Raw genomic sequence first — 15,554 nt, 5'->3', positions numbered from 1 at the left:
CACTGATTACAATAATTCACAATTTATTTTTCGCATTGTCAAATAGCCTATTCTGACGTTATTTTTATTTATATTTTATAATTTTATATTTATGAAAAATTACCTTATAAGACAACCAAAGACCAGTCTCCGAATGCTGTACGATAACCGTGGAGTCACCATACTTGATGATGGGAGCCCCGATCACTTCTAAGTCCTTGTCTTCTAGCACCACTTTCTGATCGTCTTTCTCCTGACGAAGACAAAATGCACACGACGCTGTTGTTGCTTCCTCTCTATAAACACAGTTAATTGATTAATTTTTACTATGTCTAATTTAGTTATTAATAAAAGTAAATTTCTATATATATTATATTATATATTATTTTGGAGTTAGTTATTATTAATTATAAAATAAATTCGATTATTATAATTTCTTCTAGTACTTAATTGTCACGTTACAAAACACTTTGACCAATCTTTTCCATGTTTAAATTATTTCTGGTAATTTTTAAGGAAATTATATTTTTTTAAATGTTGATTGAAAATTTATTGTTAGGACCTTATACGAGAAACAAAATATATTTCAATCAAATTAAAATCTTCCAAATAATGTAACAAAAAAAAATTATAACATAACTTTTATTACTATTTTTATTTTCTGAAGGAAGAAACGAAGATTACCTGCTAATCAAATACAGCTCATTCTGATCATTGACGCCCAGGTATCTGCCCGTGGTGATGTGGCGGATCCTCATGGGATGGTACCAGTTGATGAACCCGCCCGCCCACTTGGTGCGCGCCAGCTCCAGGCGCCACAGCGAGCGCGCCTGCGACATCACCGAACCGCCCTCGTACACCACGATACTGGAATGTCACTCGCGTCATGTAGTCACTCAAAGTTAAATTTGTAAATCTATATATCTTTATACATTCTAAAGTTATTACTTATCTATAAATAAAATAACTTTTATTTAAGACATTAAATGAAAACCATTTAAACATTTCTATATCCATTCCTAACACGAGTAGAACGATGATGGCAGTATGCGCAAACGACCTTGTCCTCCAAAAAATTAGAATGAGTATCGCTAGTTTTTAGTAGGTATTGTGGCGCCTTCAATGCTCGCGTGCCGCATATACCCCTTACATCATATGGGAGAAACGCGTGAAGGCGTTTTTTAGTGATAAAACCGATGGCCAAGTGATCAAACCCAAGCCACCATCACTGACTTTTCATATTTTTAATTTGTGCTCCTAATACATATCGTGCTCATCGGAGAAGATAGGCACTGTAGATAAATCTTTACGTGTTAATCCACTCCACTAATCCACACTGCCACAGCGAGGAATAAGGTCCAAAACTTCTCCACAAAGGTCGGCCTTAGCCCAGCAGTGGGAAATTACAATACTATTAGCTAGGTAATACTTCAACTTACTTCTGCCCTCCATCCTTACTCCAAGTACTGGGTATAGTGAGACACTCATCGCCGCCATGGAAGAACCGCAGCACGTCACCACCGAACACGTAACCGACGTACTTCATGCGCGATATTCCCGTGCCGTAGGGCTGCACCGACCAGTGGGTCACGTGGAAAGAGGCGTTCACTATCGAGACTTCATTCTCTTTTGTTGTGTGCTGGAAATCACAAAAGTTTACAAATATTAGTGTTACAATACTGGTTGGTATATCTATAATGCCGTTATCTACCATAATTCAATTATGAGCTATGAACACAATAAACGGCTGTGATTGTCATACTACGGGGGAAATGAAACTCCAAGATAAGTGGATTCATGTAGATACTTTGCACGGGTCCATCAAAAGTAAAATTAGACCGGATGTTAACGGTATTACTGTAATACCACGGCAGAGTAGTGGATTTACTTTTGGGTAATAAAAGTTTTGGAGTACAACGAGCTGTCTTTTTTCATATCACTGAGCAGAGAGGTCTTGATAACAGTCATAAATTATACAGTATCAACTATAATAGACAACGTATACAACAGTTAGAAAACTATGATGAAAAGGATTGATCAATTTTTTGAGACCAGCTTTAAGAACTGATTTTACCGCTATATAATACAGCAATAATTTCAACGCGTGACAAAACTTATTTTATACCTCAAAGCAATGCAGTGCAGAATACCTCCATATTAAAAATGGTGAAGTAATCTAAATGACTTTACGAAAAAACTTCTTTTATTGCTTATTTGTTTGCAATAAATTTTAAAATTATGAAAATATCTGATGCTGTCCGAAAAAGTTGATTACACTTTATTAGGCTATAAAAAAACTTGTCTGATTTGGAAACTGAAATTCTATCTAACGGCTTTTTTATTCTTGTTTTAATAGTTCCTCTGAGCATCCTACTATAATAAAAGCGATGACCTAGAATTTCCAGCGCGTATAATACGGATATAATGGGTTTTTATGAATAGATGGTACCTAGATGAGCGGACCATAACTTATATGGCAAGAAATACAAAAAAACGTGTTTGGCGTAGGCACTTGAGAACTAAAATGTTATATTTCTTGTACTTGTAATTACACTCACTAATTCTTCAAACCGGAACACAACAATACTGATTATTGCTGCTTGGCGGTAAAATATATAGAGAGTGGTACCTAAAGCTATTAATTTCGGGATACTTACCATGTTTTTTTTTTTTTTTTTCGGTGGATTTCGAAACTGAATCGTCTGACTGAGTGTCGTGAACAAGAAATTCGTAGATAATGTCAAAATATCGAGCTCTACCGAACAAAATTAAAAAAAACATGGTAAATATCCCGAAATTAACAACTTTAATAATAAAAATAACCATGTTAATATAAAATCTTATAGAGTGGTACCTTCCTAGAAGGCCTTGCACAAAGCTTGCTATACTTATTTTATCTATTACATAACTTTATAGGTCTTGATGACTTCATCACGATATAGCCTAGCTTAGAAATGTTTATAATAATATTAGTCACGGATCATTGCATAGAAGTAAAATAATCTATGTGGGGTATAACTTTGACGGGAATAGACAAGAATGGTGTACAAGCTGTACACGTGCCTGTAAGTTCTTTGACACTTGACGTCACACAATTCGTTTGACTCGTTACGATCATTATGTTATTACATTTTTATATGTACTTTTAGTGTAATAAAGAAGCTCCGTAGTATCGGTTGGCTTAATAGGTTATTAGGTTATAAGCAATAATTACCAAGTATCTCTCCGTGGCGACGGACACGAGAATTAGATCATCACCAACTCGGACCTTTTCACCCTCAGATCTGGAATAGAGACAAACAATATGTACTACTTAACAATATTAAATACTAGCAGTCGACCGCGGTTTAGCTCGCGTTTAAGAGCATTGGTAGTCACGTGTTAAGGAAAAAAGCAGCCATGTCCTTTCCTGGAGTTCAAGTTTGCTTCACTTCAAATCTTATCAAATTCGGTTCAGCGGTTCGGTCGTGAATAAGCGACAGTTAGACAGACAGACAAACAGAGTTACTTTTACATTTATAATATTATAATATAGATTACATATATATACTATTAAGGTAATGAGGAGTAAGAAAATTAAGAATTAATATAACTAGATACTGAAATCGGCATCAGATTGATATGTTACTTGTAGTGGTACCTTTAAATACATTATAATTCGTAGAACAGTGCTGGTAATTATCATAGCTAATCATTTCCCTTCCCTACCTTATATAAATTACTAATGTAAGAACAAGCATGAAAAATTATATTATAATATGTTTGGTTATAAATCTGTATGGGTGTGTGTGTGTGTGTGTGTGTGTGTGTGTGTGTGTGTGTGTATTTAAGTGTAGTTGTTTATATCTTGTTGGTCTAGTGGCTAAATATGATGCTGCAAATCTCTAAGTCCTGGGTTCAAACCCCAGGTCCTTGGAAGTTGAAAGTGTATTCCTAGTTGGTCCTACACCTGAAATGTTCAGTTTTGTCGGATTTATTCCATCGGATTACAAGAGTGAGGAAATATATAAATTCGTGAACTGTACTATTCCACGTTAGCTGGTCTCCTTTGAAATTTGAGGGTGTAGCCGAAATCGTTTAGGATGACGTCATCATATTAATTGGAAATGATATTTTAAATAGATTTACCTTTGTTTGCTAGCGGGATGCAGCGTCCACCAGCAGGCCTCACCCTGAGAATGTTCCTGAAGACCCACATCGAAAGCCAGTTTATCTTGAGACGACGACGTTGAAAGACAGGCCAGGTACTAGAAAAAAGAAATACATATTAATCTATTTTTATTCCTAGTCTATATTTATGAGCCAAATTTACTTATAATTAAAATTCTTGCCGAATTTTGATTTTCGAACGATTCACCCAACTGTAATCAAATATCGGAAATGACTCCGAACTTGATTGATATGAGATTACATTTCGATCGAAACATTAGCAAGCAGCTTTGAGTAGGAATCGTCGTATAATAGATTTACCATTAATAACTAATTGATTATGATGATTGATGACAGAATTGTTCATTTGCAGCCACACAAATATAAATTTCAATTTGTGATAGAATCAAACGGGTAGTGCATAACACTGAACTGGAATAATTTATCTGATTTCCCTCTCTTTCACTCTCACCATTGAATTGTCTTTGGAAAGAAGAGGACAACAGTCCATTTATCTATTCATCCCTAAACGAAATTTAAAAGTGAGAACGTTATTGAATATTATGTTTGAGTATAATACAGGAATATACCAAGTCAAAGAAGCACATAAATAAGTTGTTAAGATTTAAAATAGAAAACCAATTTTATGAAATGTCTTTTAAATAATATGCATGACTTTGTATTTAGTGCACATTTTTAATTTAACAGAGTTGCTGTCACTATAAAAATTGTATTCTCTTTTAAATATTAACAGCTTTCATTAGTGCTCTGTGGGTTGGGACATTTCTGCATAAACACGGATAATTAATTTACTGTCCTGTTATGTTTAACTGTGTGCTGTGAATTTTTTCACTTTTCACATGCATCATTTCTTAAATATTTATAGTGCAAGCTGAATTCTTAGCTGCTAGTTTTGACTGGATTGGATTCTTAATTGTAATTTACTAATTAGCAACAATTATTAAAGTAAACTACTAAGGAAAAGTTTCGGACAAAACAAAAAAAAAAAAACAAAACATTAAAATTCAAGATTCGAATTTTCTAAAAATCTGTTGGAAACGCGAAGTTTCGCGGTCGATCAACTAGTATTTAATAATGATAGTTAGGAAACATTAAAAAGCGTCCCGTTGAAATACCCCTCGTTAATTTCGAAGTCGTATGTGCATGTGGCGTAAAAAATAAATGTATGTTACAAATAGATTGTTACCTCTGCGATAAGTATTTGCTCTCTTTTAACATCTTTATTAACAATTACGTGCAGGTCTACAATAGAGCTGATGGAAACCTATCCATAATAAAATTATGGATCGTTAAAAATGTGTCAACAGCATATATCCCTAAAATTCTTACAAACCAGATATTTCGTTATTAAATTTATAATATAATATTCAAAGACAAAATTAAACTAAATGGCATTTTTGGAGATTGATACGTTCAGTGTGTTGCAAATAATATTTTCAAGCAAGGGTACGGTAAACAAAAGGAAACTTACGAGTATTCATATTTTTTTTATAACTGTTAAACCGTATTTGTTTAAAAAAAACAACAAACAACAACAGCCTGTAAATTCCCACTGCTGGGCTAACGGCCTCTTCTCCCTTTGAGGAGAAGGTTTGGAACAAATTCCACCACGCTGTTCCAATGCGTGTTGGTGGAATACTCATGTGGAAGAATTTCTATGAGATTTGTCACATGCAGGTTTCCTCACGATGTTTTCCTTCACCGCCGAGCACGAGATGAATTATAAAGACAAATTAAGCACATGAAACAGCGGTGCTTGCCTGGGTTTGAACCCGCAATCATCGGTTACGATGCACGCGTTCTAACCACTGGGCCATCTCAACTCTTAGGGTTTTCATATACTAAGGCATAATTTACTGCTATGATTATTAACGACCAAAATCTATTACAAATCAAAATTGCAATACTACGACGGATTAACACTACGGCGAAAACGCTACGCCACTGGCATTACATATGCCAGTGGCGTAGCGTTTAGCGTCGGCTTATTTCGCGTTAATCACGAAATCAAGTCACGCGATGCGAAGTTGTACAATTTTAATTTTAATCAAAAACTGGGTAAACCAAAAAACGACACGCGCGTTTTGAAGTTATTAATTATTTTACTTTGTTTCGTTAATTAAGTAATTAATTATTCTATGCTTTTATATACTAGTTGTGGTCGCTTTTAGGTTAGACAAATAATATCCTTGCTTGGAGTTTATGCTTTATCGCAAATTTCATTAAAATCGGTTCAGTGGTTTGGCCGTGAAAGAGGAACTAACAGAGGCATAGTTTTTTTAATATATATAATATTAGTATTGGTAGTATTTTGATATATGATTATTAAGTTTACAGAGATGTGTTTAACAACAAATACAGACGCAATTCAGACTGAAAAAGGATTTTGAAAACCAATTTACGGTACCTTATACGTAAGCTTTATATATTATAGTAATTTACAAGGTGTTAAGGCTTTGTGATAGCCTGTCTGGGTAGGTACCACCCACTCATCAGATATTCAAACAACAGTATTCAGTATTGTGTCCGATTTGAAGGGTCACATAGCATCTTAGTTCCCAAGGTTGGTGGCACATTGACGATGTACGGAATCGTTAATACTTCTTACAGCGTCATTGTCTATGGGTGATGGTGGCCACTTACCATCAGGTGGCCCATATGCTCGTCCGCCAACCTATTCCATAAAAAAAATCAAGCAATTGCGAAGTATAGCGACTAATAGAAAATAATCTAACTGTAGCATTTTATGCGCTCTGAATCAATTATATTATTAGACTAAGAAATTACAATCATTTTAACATGAAATAATAACTGTTTGCGCATTGCAGAATTCAGTCGCTGTTTGCAAATTTATTACGAACAACCATTACTACGGAAACACGAGTAGAATGCAAGTATTATGCAAATACAAATTTCATACAGTCTTATAGGCAATAATAATTAAGATATTGCATATTATTTATTGCAAAATTCAATTCAATACTGATTTTATGTGCCTACTTGAATAACGAACCCAAGAACATGTAATTCTCGCTTATCATTTCAATAGTCTTCATTTAAATCGGGCGAAGCGGCGCAGCGTCGCTTCTTATGTCTCCATTGTATAAAATGAAGTCGCTTCCCGTCATTTGTACGTTTGGATCTTTTAAACTACGCAACGGATTTTATTGCACTTTTCAACAATGAACAGAGAGAGAGGGATGATAGAGGAAGGTTTTTATGTATAAGATATGCACATTATAGTAGAGAAATGCCGAGAATTATAATTCTGCTAGCTGGAAATAAATTTTAATGTTGGTTCTTGTAACAGTATACAGCCGAAATGGGTAGCTTAATACTATTTTTTTCCTGAAACACGCTGCGTCTTCTAGTATAAGTTTTACTTATATTAGTTTAATGTTATTTCAGTTAAACACTACCGAAAGCTGCGGGCGACCACTAGTATTTAACTAAAGTATTTATATCACCTATAATATATTTCCAAAGTTTTGATAACAGCTTTGTCATCGTTCAATGTCCATTTATCACAAACCCATAATAAATATGATAAATTATCCAAGCTGTCGCCCAATATTATCGCGTCAAATCAATGTCAATGGGCGTTTATTTGGTTTGTCCTCTTATAGTTGAAATAAACTATAAATTGTATCGTGTTGTTACACAATATTCTTCTACATAAATGGGCCATCGTACTTTAAAACGTAACTAAAAAAATATAAATAAATAAATGTTAGACAATCATATACATTACTCTGATCCCAATGTGAGTAGCGAAAGCACTTGTGTCATGGAAAATCAGAAGTAACGACATTACCACAAACACCCAGACCCAAGACAATGTAGAAAACGAATGGAAATTTCTAAATCGGCTCGGCTGAGAATCTCAGAGTGACGTACCCATGAAAACCAGTGTATACACAACTCGACCACGGAGGTCGTCCAACGATAAGTTGTATCGTGTTCTTATAAAATATTCTATTTAAAGGGGCGCTATCGTACTTAGAAACCTAATTGAAAAAACGATTAAGCGAATATACATACAATTTGTACTAGAAATGCAGCGCGTTTTGGAGCGTGAATTTGAGTTGAATGAAGATTCAAGTGTGCTTTTATGAGATTTGAATATAGAATATTATGATTTTAAAATAAATTTTATATGATTATAGAGGTTGAACTCGGCAATAAAATTTCCCATTTTTATTAATATCAAGAGCTGAGATAGGCCAGTGGTTAGAACTAGTGCATCTTAACCGATGATTTCGGTTCAAACCCAGGCAATCGCCACTATTTACATATATGTGCTTAATTTGTGTTTATAAATTATCAACCATCGTGAGGAAATCTGCATGTGTCTAATTTCATCGAAATTCTGCCACATGTGCATTCTACCAACCCGCAATGGAACAAAGTTGTGGTATGTGTTCCAAATCCGCTCCTTAATGGGAGTGGAGGTCCTAGCCCAGCAGTGGGAAATTTACAGGCTGTTGCTATGACTGTACTGTTAATATCAATAAATTACTTTCCTAACACATTTTGTATGATAGACTGGTAACTGATCAGATTTGGAATACCTCGAAAGCTTAAACCATAGATTTGAAGCAGGCACACCATATGGCCAAAAATAACAAGCTAGTACTTTTACTACTACAACTAAAGAGTTGTTAGTGTAAAAGTCTTCTAGAGCTTATTAAGTCAATAGTATAATTACCTACCATAGGTAACTCATTTTGATGATCAATAAACTGTTCTTATTTTAAAAGTTATATTATGATGTTCAAGTAGGGCTGGGATGACGTCATCTTTAGTATAGACTTGATACTTGGTGTTTATATCTACTCTATATCTGTGACTTAAGCCCTTTTCTTAAACGAGTTATTTACCTACGTTTAGAATTACATGTTTATTTTATTTGAAATTAGAACAAAGCCTACGTTTTTAATAAAATCGGTCTGTGTGTGTTGATTGTAATGTTTCTGAGTACAGCCGAATATAATCACGCACTTTTCGAGAAAAAATAATAATTTATAGCCACTAAAAAGTTTAATAGTTATGTAATTTAGAATTGATAGAGTCTTTGAGGTAAAGCCCTATAACACTGTACTTATTCTTTGTACAGTAGGTTGTTCGATGGTTATCAGTGAACTCATATTGCCATAATCTTACAACACTAATGCCTAAAACCCTCGGGAACCTTCTTGGTGGTAGCGCATTTTCCGAACCTCTCTGAGTAGGCATATTCTACCACCAATCAGAAATTGCTTGTATTGTTTAGTTTCGGTTTGAAAGGTGAGCCATTATACCTACAGGCATGAGCCAAATAAGTTAGTTTCCATTATGGGTATATTGGAAACGATTTCTTACGGCGCCATTGTCTATGGACAGTAGTGATCACTTACTATCAGGTTACCCATTTGACCATCCACCTATGTGGATTATATATTTCACAAAAGTTTAGTTCATTTATTCTCAATTTGTATTAGTGTATATTCTTTCATCGTGCTGTTCATAAATTAATTATATACTGTATCGTAGGAGCTTAGTGTTCAATTTTGTATAAATGTATAATATAAATATCTGAACGAGATCGCCGAGATATTAGAACAAGTACATCTAAGCCGAAGATTGCGGGTTCAAATCCAGGCAAGCACAACTGATTGTTCTTGTGCTCAATTTGTGTTTATAATCGTGCTTGGCGGTGAAGGAAAACATCATGAGGAAATCTACATGTGTCTAATTTCATAGAAATTCCGCCACATGTGTATTCCTCCTACCCGTATTGGAACAGCGTGGTGGAATATGTTTCAAACCATGTCCTCAATGGGAGAGGAGGCCTTAGCCCAACAGAAGGAAATTTACAGGGTGTTGGTGTTGGAGTGTAGTGTTGTACGTAAATCTCTGTAGTGAATCACGCTGTATAAGAATTCGTAACCTAATTTTACACAATACATACCATGTCGCTGTTAAGGTGCCGCAGGAGAATAGCATTGCCGTAAAGCAGTGTTCTGTGTCCAGAACCAGTGCCTTTACCCTGGAAGGAAACGTCATTATTACCAAAATTACAACACATGGCTTATATTTTTCAGACGAAGATATATTGTTACCAAAAAAAATATAAATATTTTGAAAAAATGATGAATATATTTTTTTAATTAATTACATTGAACGTAATATTAAATTTGAGAGAAATATAATATTATTCTAAAATATTGCATTTTCTATTTGATTTTTTTTTAAAACTATTAGTAAGCTTTTATTAGTATCAACCTTAAGCATCTATATTAAATAATGTGGAATGCGTAAATCATTTAATTTATTATTAAAAAAATATATACTAAAACATGCATTTATAAAAAGGATATTTAATTTATTTTTTTAATTTTTGTTTTTTAATAAAAATTCTTAATAATATTATAAAAATTGAGATGACGTTCGGATATTGTAATTTGCTATTAATGTAATAATTTCTGACGTTTATTTTTTTTTTATTTCAAACTGTCAAAACTATTTTGACAGCTAACAATTTAATGAAAAAGTTTATTCGTTATCTGTAACTTAATCCTAAGATAATTAGTGTAAAAATGAGTTCGATTGTAATAAAAAAATGTTACGAAAGAAAGCAGTTTAGCCGAAAAACGAAAAAAAAATCGAATAAGAAACGTAAGTCAGTCACACAGTGAATCGTGTGACTTCAAAATATCATGCAAAAAGTCACGACAAATAATATCTGTGGAGCAATTTTGAATTTTGAAAATGGAATGTGTTTCTTATTTTTATTTTGAGATATTTATTATCGTGACGTAATTATTACCAATATTTCATATTTGATCGTGTACTCACTACTAAGTTTTCTTTGCCCTGTAAAATTTAAACACGAACGCAATACTTAAAAAAAGGGTAAATATTATTCACAAATGGTAACATTAATGTTAAACACAATATTATTATAACGAATTGCGAATATAAGATAAAGAAAGAGATTTGCCGTTTAAAATCGTTCTTTTTTTAAATAAACTGATTCGTATTTAATAACATGTTTTTAATTAAGAACTGTCAATACGTTTTTAAATTTAGAATGCCCATATTCTAGAATATCAGGGATAAAAGCATTTGTCATTCAATACTCGACTCAATCGTAAGCACTTTCAAAGCTATTTTAATTCGTTTATTGTTTATTGTAGTTGATGTCGCTTACCACGTTCTTGAACTTTTTTAGATTTTATTTCTCACAGAATAAGTTCTACTGGTGTTGTTTTATTTATAATTGGCCAATAAAATGGCAATTCAAATTTCACATTCGAAATTCAAATTTTAAATGGTAACATGTTATAAAATTTGAATCATTTAACTGCAAATATTTATAAGATCAATTTTAGTTTATATTGAAAATTATTTAAAGGTAAACGTAAAAGTAGTTCAAGGATAGGTGTTCAATTGTTAATCATAATCTTTATTTCATTTACATTTATATTTATTAAATAAAATTTTTATACTTACAGTTTCTGATCCCGCGGCTGTCACCAATTCTTGGAGAGCTCTTACCGATAACGCCTGTAAAGAAAAGCAAAAATTAAAAAAATATAATCCAGAGGTTCCCAAACTTTTAGGACCATAGGTCTAAATTATTATTGATTAATTTTTGCATGGGATTTTGTTGTGCAAAAGATTTTATTTATTGATATTTTGTTTGTGCCTTTAGTATGTACTAAACTGTAATTTGTTTTTTTTTTCTACTTCGTATGCCGGCATTAATTTATACCAACAGCATAGCGCACGTGTTTTAAAGGACTATTTTTAAAACTATAAAGTAGAATTATAGAGCCATTTCACCTAACTTATATGTAATTATAAATTAATTTAAATTTATAATCTTATATGCACTATCAGACTTTTATTTCATTGAATTATGAATGACACTTAAAATAATCACAATTGGTACTCAACAAATCTCGACCAATCACGTCCTTCATCAAAGTTATTTCGATCATTAAAGGTAAAATTAGCAAAAAAATTTGAACATCAGAATTTTTTAAGAGCAAAATAGTTTATCATTCATATACATTAGGTAATTTGCTTTATATTTTAAAAAAGTCTGTTAAATATTGGATTAAAATAACTCGATTTCTATGGAAATAGTTTTAGTGATTTCTAAAACAAAATAAAGACAGACAGTTAAATTAAAAAATATATACAATAACGAATGGAAAAAGAAACAAAAATATTCCAATATTCAATACAAAGGGTCTCCAGTGGAAGAAAAATAAATTAAACGTGTTCTGACAAACACCGACAAAATGTTTATGTCTGTTTTTATTTACGTTATATATCGTTGCAAATGAAGATAAAATTATCCAATAAAACAAAGTAAGATTGTCTATGAATAAACGATGTCGCTTAAGATCCTTTCAAGGTTCGAGGCACGTAACAATATAATAAAATCCTTCTTTACTCAAACGTGTCACGCTTTCAGAGTAAACTCTCTACAAAATGCATGCAACCTGTTTATTCTAGTCGTACATTGTTTCGCATTCTTACTTCGTAAATGCAAAAGCTTTTGTGTTTTGATTTTTTAAATTTAATTATTTGTATTTAAAAAATAAATAGAGCCCAGATGGCTGGGTTCAAACCCAGGTAGGCACCACTGAATATTCTACATACGAAAATCTACATGTGTTTAATTTCAAAGAAATTCTGCCACATGTTCCATCAACACGCATTGGAAATGGTGGTGGAATATATTCCGCACCTAGATTAAGGCCTCTTCTCAAAGGGAGAGGAGGCCTTAATCCAGCAGTGTGAAATTTACAGGCTGATTTTGTTGTATTTAAATTCTTATTCCATGCGTTGTTTACTAATTCGCTTATAACTTTGTTGTGAGTATTAATTTGAAACTGTCATAGATATATATTAATGTTATAAGGTTTTAGTGTAACTAAGAAAATAAATAACAATTACAATTACACACGAAGTCCTTTATATAGTTTAAATACGATTATTAAATATCTAGACTCAGACTCAGTGTGCGTGCTCTACTGAATTGCTAGATACATATATTGCTTTTTTGATTAATTACAACTATTACATGTTCATAATGACATTTATCGATATATTATTATTCATTCATCGTTATAATAAAATAAATTCATCAAATATAAACTGATTTGTGTTTTATTGTTATTTCTACTTATTGTCGTCTTACGCGAATAAAAAATCATTCTATATCGTTTCGTAAAGATGTTAATATCTCCCGGATTTCTAAAACAGACACTGCCACACAACAAGACCACTATAAATATAGTCATGGCCTTTACTGAAAATATTGTCTATGAATCAGTAACGTAACGATCGTGTCATCATTATTAGTGAAATAACAATTGTACCACTCGTCCAAGTACCAGTCGCTAGTACCAATATGTACCAGTCACCTAAATTAACTAGTAAACATTTCACTAATTGTGTGACAGTTCTCAGCTTTAGGAAATAAGTTCCAAATCTTTTATATTAGGAAATTCAAAGACGTTCATGGTACCCATTACTCTTAAAATGGCGGTAAATATTTTTGATCGTAAGGCCGTGAAATTACTCAGACGAATAAAAGATTGTTCGTAAAAAATAATCCATTCTGAGGCACAATTCCCTGCTTTTAAGTGTCATTCCAATAATTTCATCATTGTAGAATCGTATTCGTATAGAGTGGCTCATTATGAATAAAAAATAATGTAACATTTCTTTTGAAACATATTTTAATCGTGTACTTCATTCACAGATTGAGAACCTCTGCTATAAAATATCATTTTAAAAGTAATTTTACTGAATAATTATCGCTTCACTAAGTTCAAAAGGGCATATGTACAAATCAAGGTCGTAAGAAAATAATACTAATTACTACACATCAGAAAACAAAGTTCAAATCTATCTGTATGACCGCGATAAACTCCAAAACTACAGAACCGATTTTCATGCGGTTTTCAATAATGGATAGAGGGTTTCATAGGGAATGTTTACGTATGTAATTTATTAAGGTTTTCTATGTAAATAAGTTGAAATAGTACAACAATTGTCAAACATGTCGGAAATAAGCAATAAAAAAAATATATAAAAAAAAATTATGTCCACCCGTGCGAAGCCGGCTAGGCCGCTAATCATTTTACATATGATCTTTTAAACCGTATTTTTTACTAACCTGTTCAATCACAAACACACATTGTGATAGATCCGGTGGTATGTTCTTATCGGCGATGTTTTCGAGGAAACAGTGTCTGTTACCGAATCCCTCAGCCGCGAGGCACACGCGTTCACCCGTCGCTGTGCAAGACAGGCACACCATGTCTTCCTGTAAAGATTAATTATAATTAGTCCAGAATTAGTCCAGTCCAGTCCCTACCAACAAGATACCTAGAATGTATCGCCAATACTAATCGATCAATATAAATAATAAATAAAACTTCTAACAAAAAAAAACCGACTTCAAACAAAACACTATTTTATAACAAATTAATATGCACTGAAAAGTAATAAAAATAATTGCATATTCAAAATATTTTTAAAGTCCTCTTAAGTAAAATTAAATGAAAAATATTCGACCACTTAAAAGTCGATGTATGATTCTATAACGTAGTTATAGTTATTGTTCTATTTGGAGCCGATGTCAGCCAAGAAAACCACAAAATACTACGAGAAACTTAAAAAAAAATATATAGTCGAATTGATAACCTCCTATTTTTTGAAGTCTGTTGAAAACGTATGTTTGTTGTCTATGCGTTCTGTAAGCCAATACCTTCAAAGCACACACAATATTCTATACAAAATCAATATAAAATAGGATCAATATTCCTTGTGATGAAATTTTCGCTAAGCTAGTCTGCGTATCGCCGATAATCTGGCTTATAAAAATGGAACCATTTTATTCTCACACAATGAAAAAATAAATGAATTCCTTGCCGTAGAAATAACATATACATTCAGGAACCGTACATTTTTCTTCCAATAAAAATGTATCTGCTATTTCATACTTTGAACTAATTCTATGCCAACGTTACCTTCCGCCGTTTTAGCATTATTATGTAAAAAAAAAACCATCGATATATGTCCCATCGATAGCGGTCTCATGCATTTATAATAGTACTAGTAGTCGTTCAAGGCTTCGCTTGCGTTTTTGGGAATTGGTTGTCATGTTTTAGAGAAAAAAGTCTATGGCCTTTCTTCGGTAATACTCGATTGTACCAAACTCGGTTCAGCAGTCTGGTCGTGAAAGAGCGACAGACAGACAGACAGATAGAGTTACTTTCATTTTTATAATATTATTGATATTTTGCCAATTGAATTACGCACCCGTTTCTTATCCTATGTATTCACTTACGAAGGCGCGCTCCTCCACTTTAAATTAATATCTCTGGTTTCCCTTCAAA

At 32.8% G+C, this 15,554-nt stretch overlaps 1 protein-coding gene across 1 annotated transcript in view; it reads right to left on the bottom strand.

The window, feature by feature from the left end:
• Positions 1 to 15,554, bottom strand: part of LOC124540688 (ryanodine receptor) — a 154,455-nt gene that overhangs the window by 90,051 nt on the left and 48,850 nt on the right. The window contains exons 3-11 of the mRNA XM_047118358.1: positions 14,330 to 14,479; positions 11,644 to 11,697; positions 10,987 to 11,004; positions 10,100 to 10,177; positions 4,108 to 4,226; positions 3,194 to 3,263; positions 1,419 to 1,618; positions 664 to 846; positions 104 to 275 (exon numbers count right to left, since the gene is read on the bottom strand). Coding sequence (XP_046974314.1) covers positions 104 to 275; positions 664 to 846; positions 1,419 to 1,618; positions 3,194 to 3,263; positions 4,108 to 4,226; positions 10,100 to 10,177; positions 10,987 to 11,004; positions 11,644 to 11,697; positions 14,330 to 14,479 — 1,044 coding nt within the window. The remainder of the gene's footprint in view (positions 1 to 103; positions 276 to 663; positions 847 to 1,418; positions 1,619 to 3,193; positions 3,264 to 4,107; positions 4,227 to 10,099; positions 10,178 to 10,986; positions 11,005 to 11,643; positions 11,698 to 14,329; positions 14,480 to 15,554) is intronic.

Source organism: Vanessa cardui, chromosome 26 (genome assembly GCF_905220365.1).
Source record: "Vanessa cardui chromosome 26, ilVanCard2.1, whole genome shotgun sequence".
Taxonomy (NCBI): Eukaryota; Metazoa; Arthropoda; class Insecta; order Lepidoptera; family Nymphalidae; genus Vanessa; species Vanessa cardui.
Note: the sequence above shows the minus strand (reverse complement) of the source record. Positions and strands in the feature narration are given on the sequence as shown.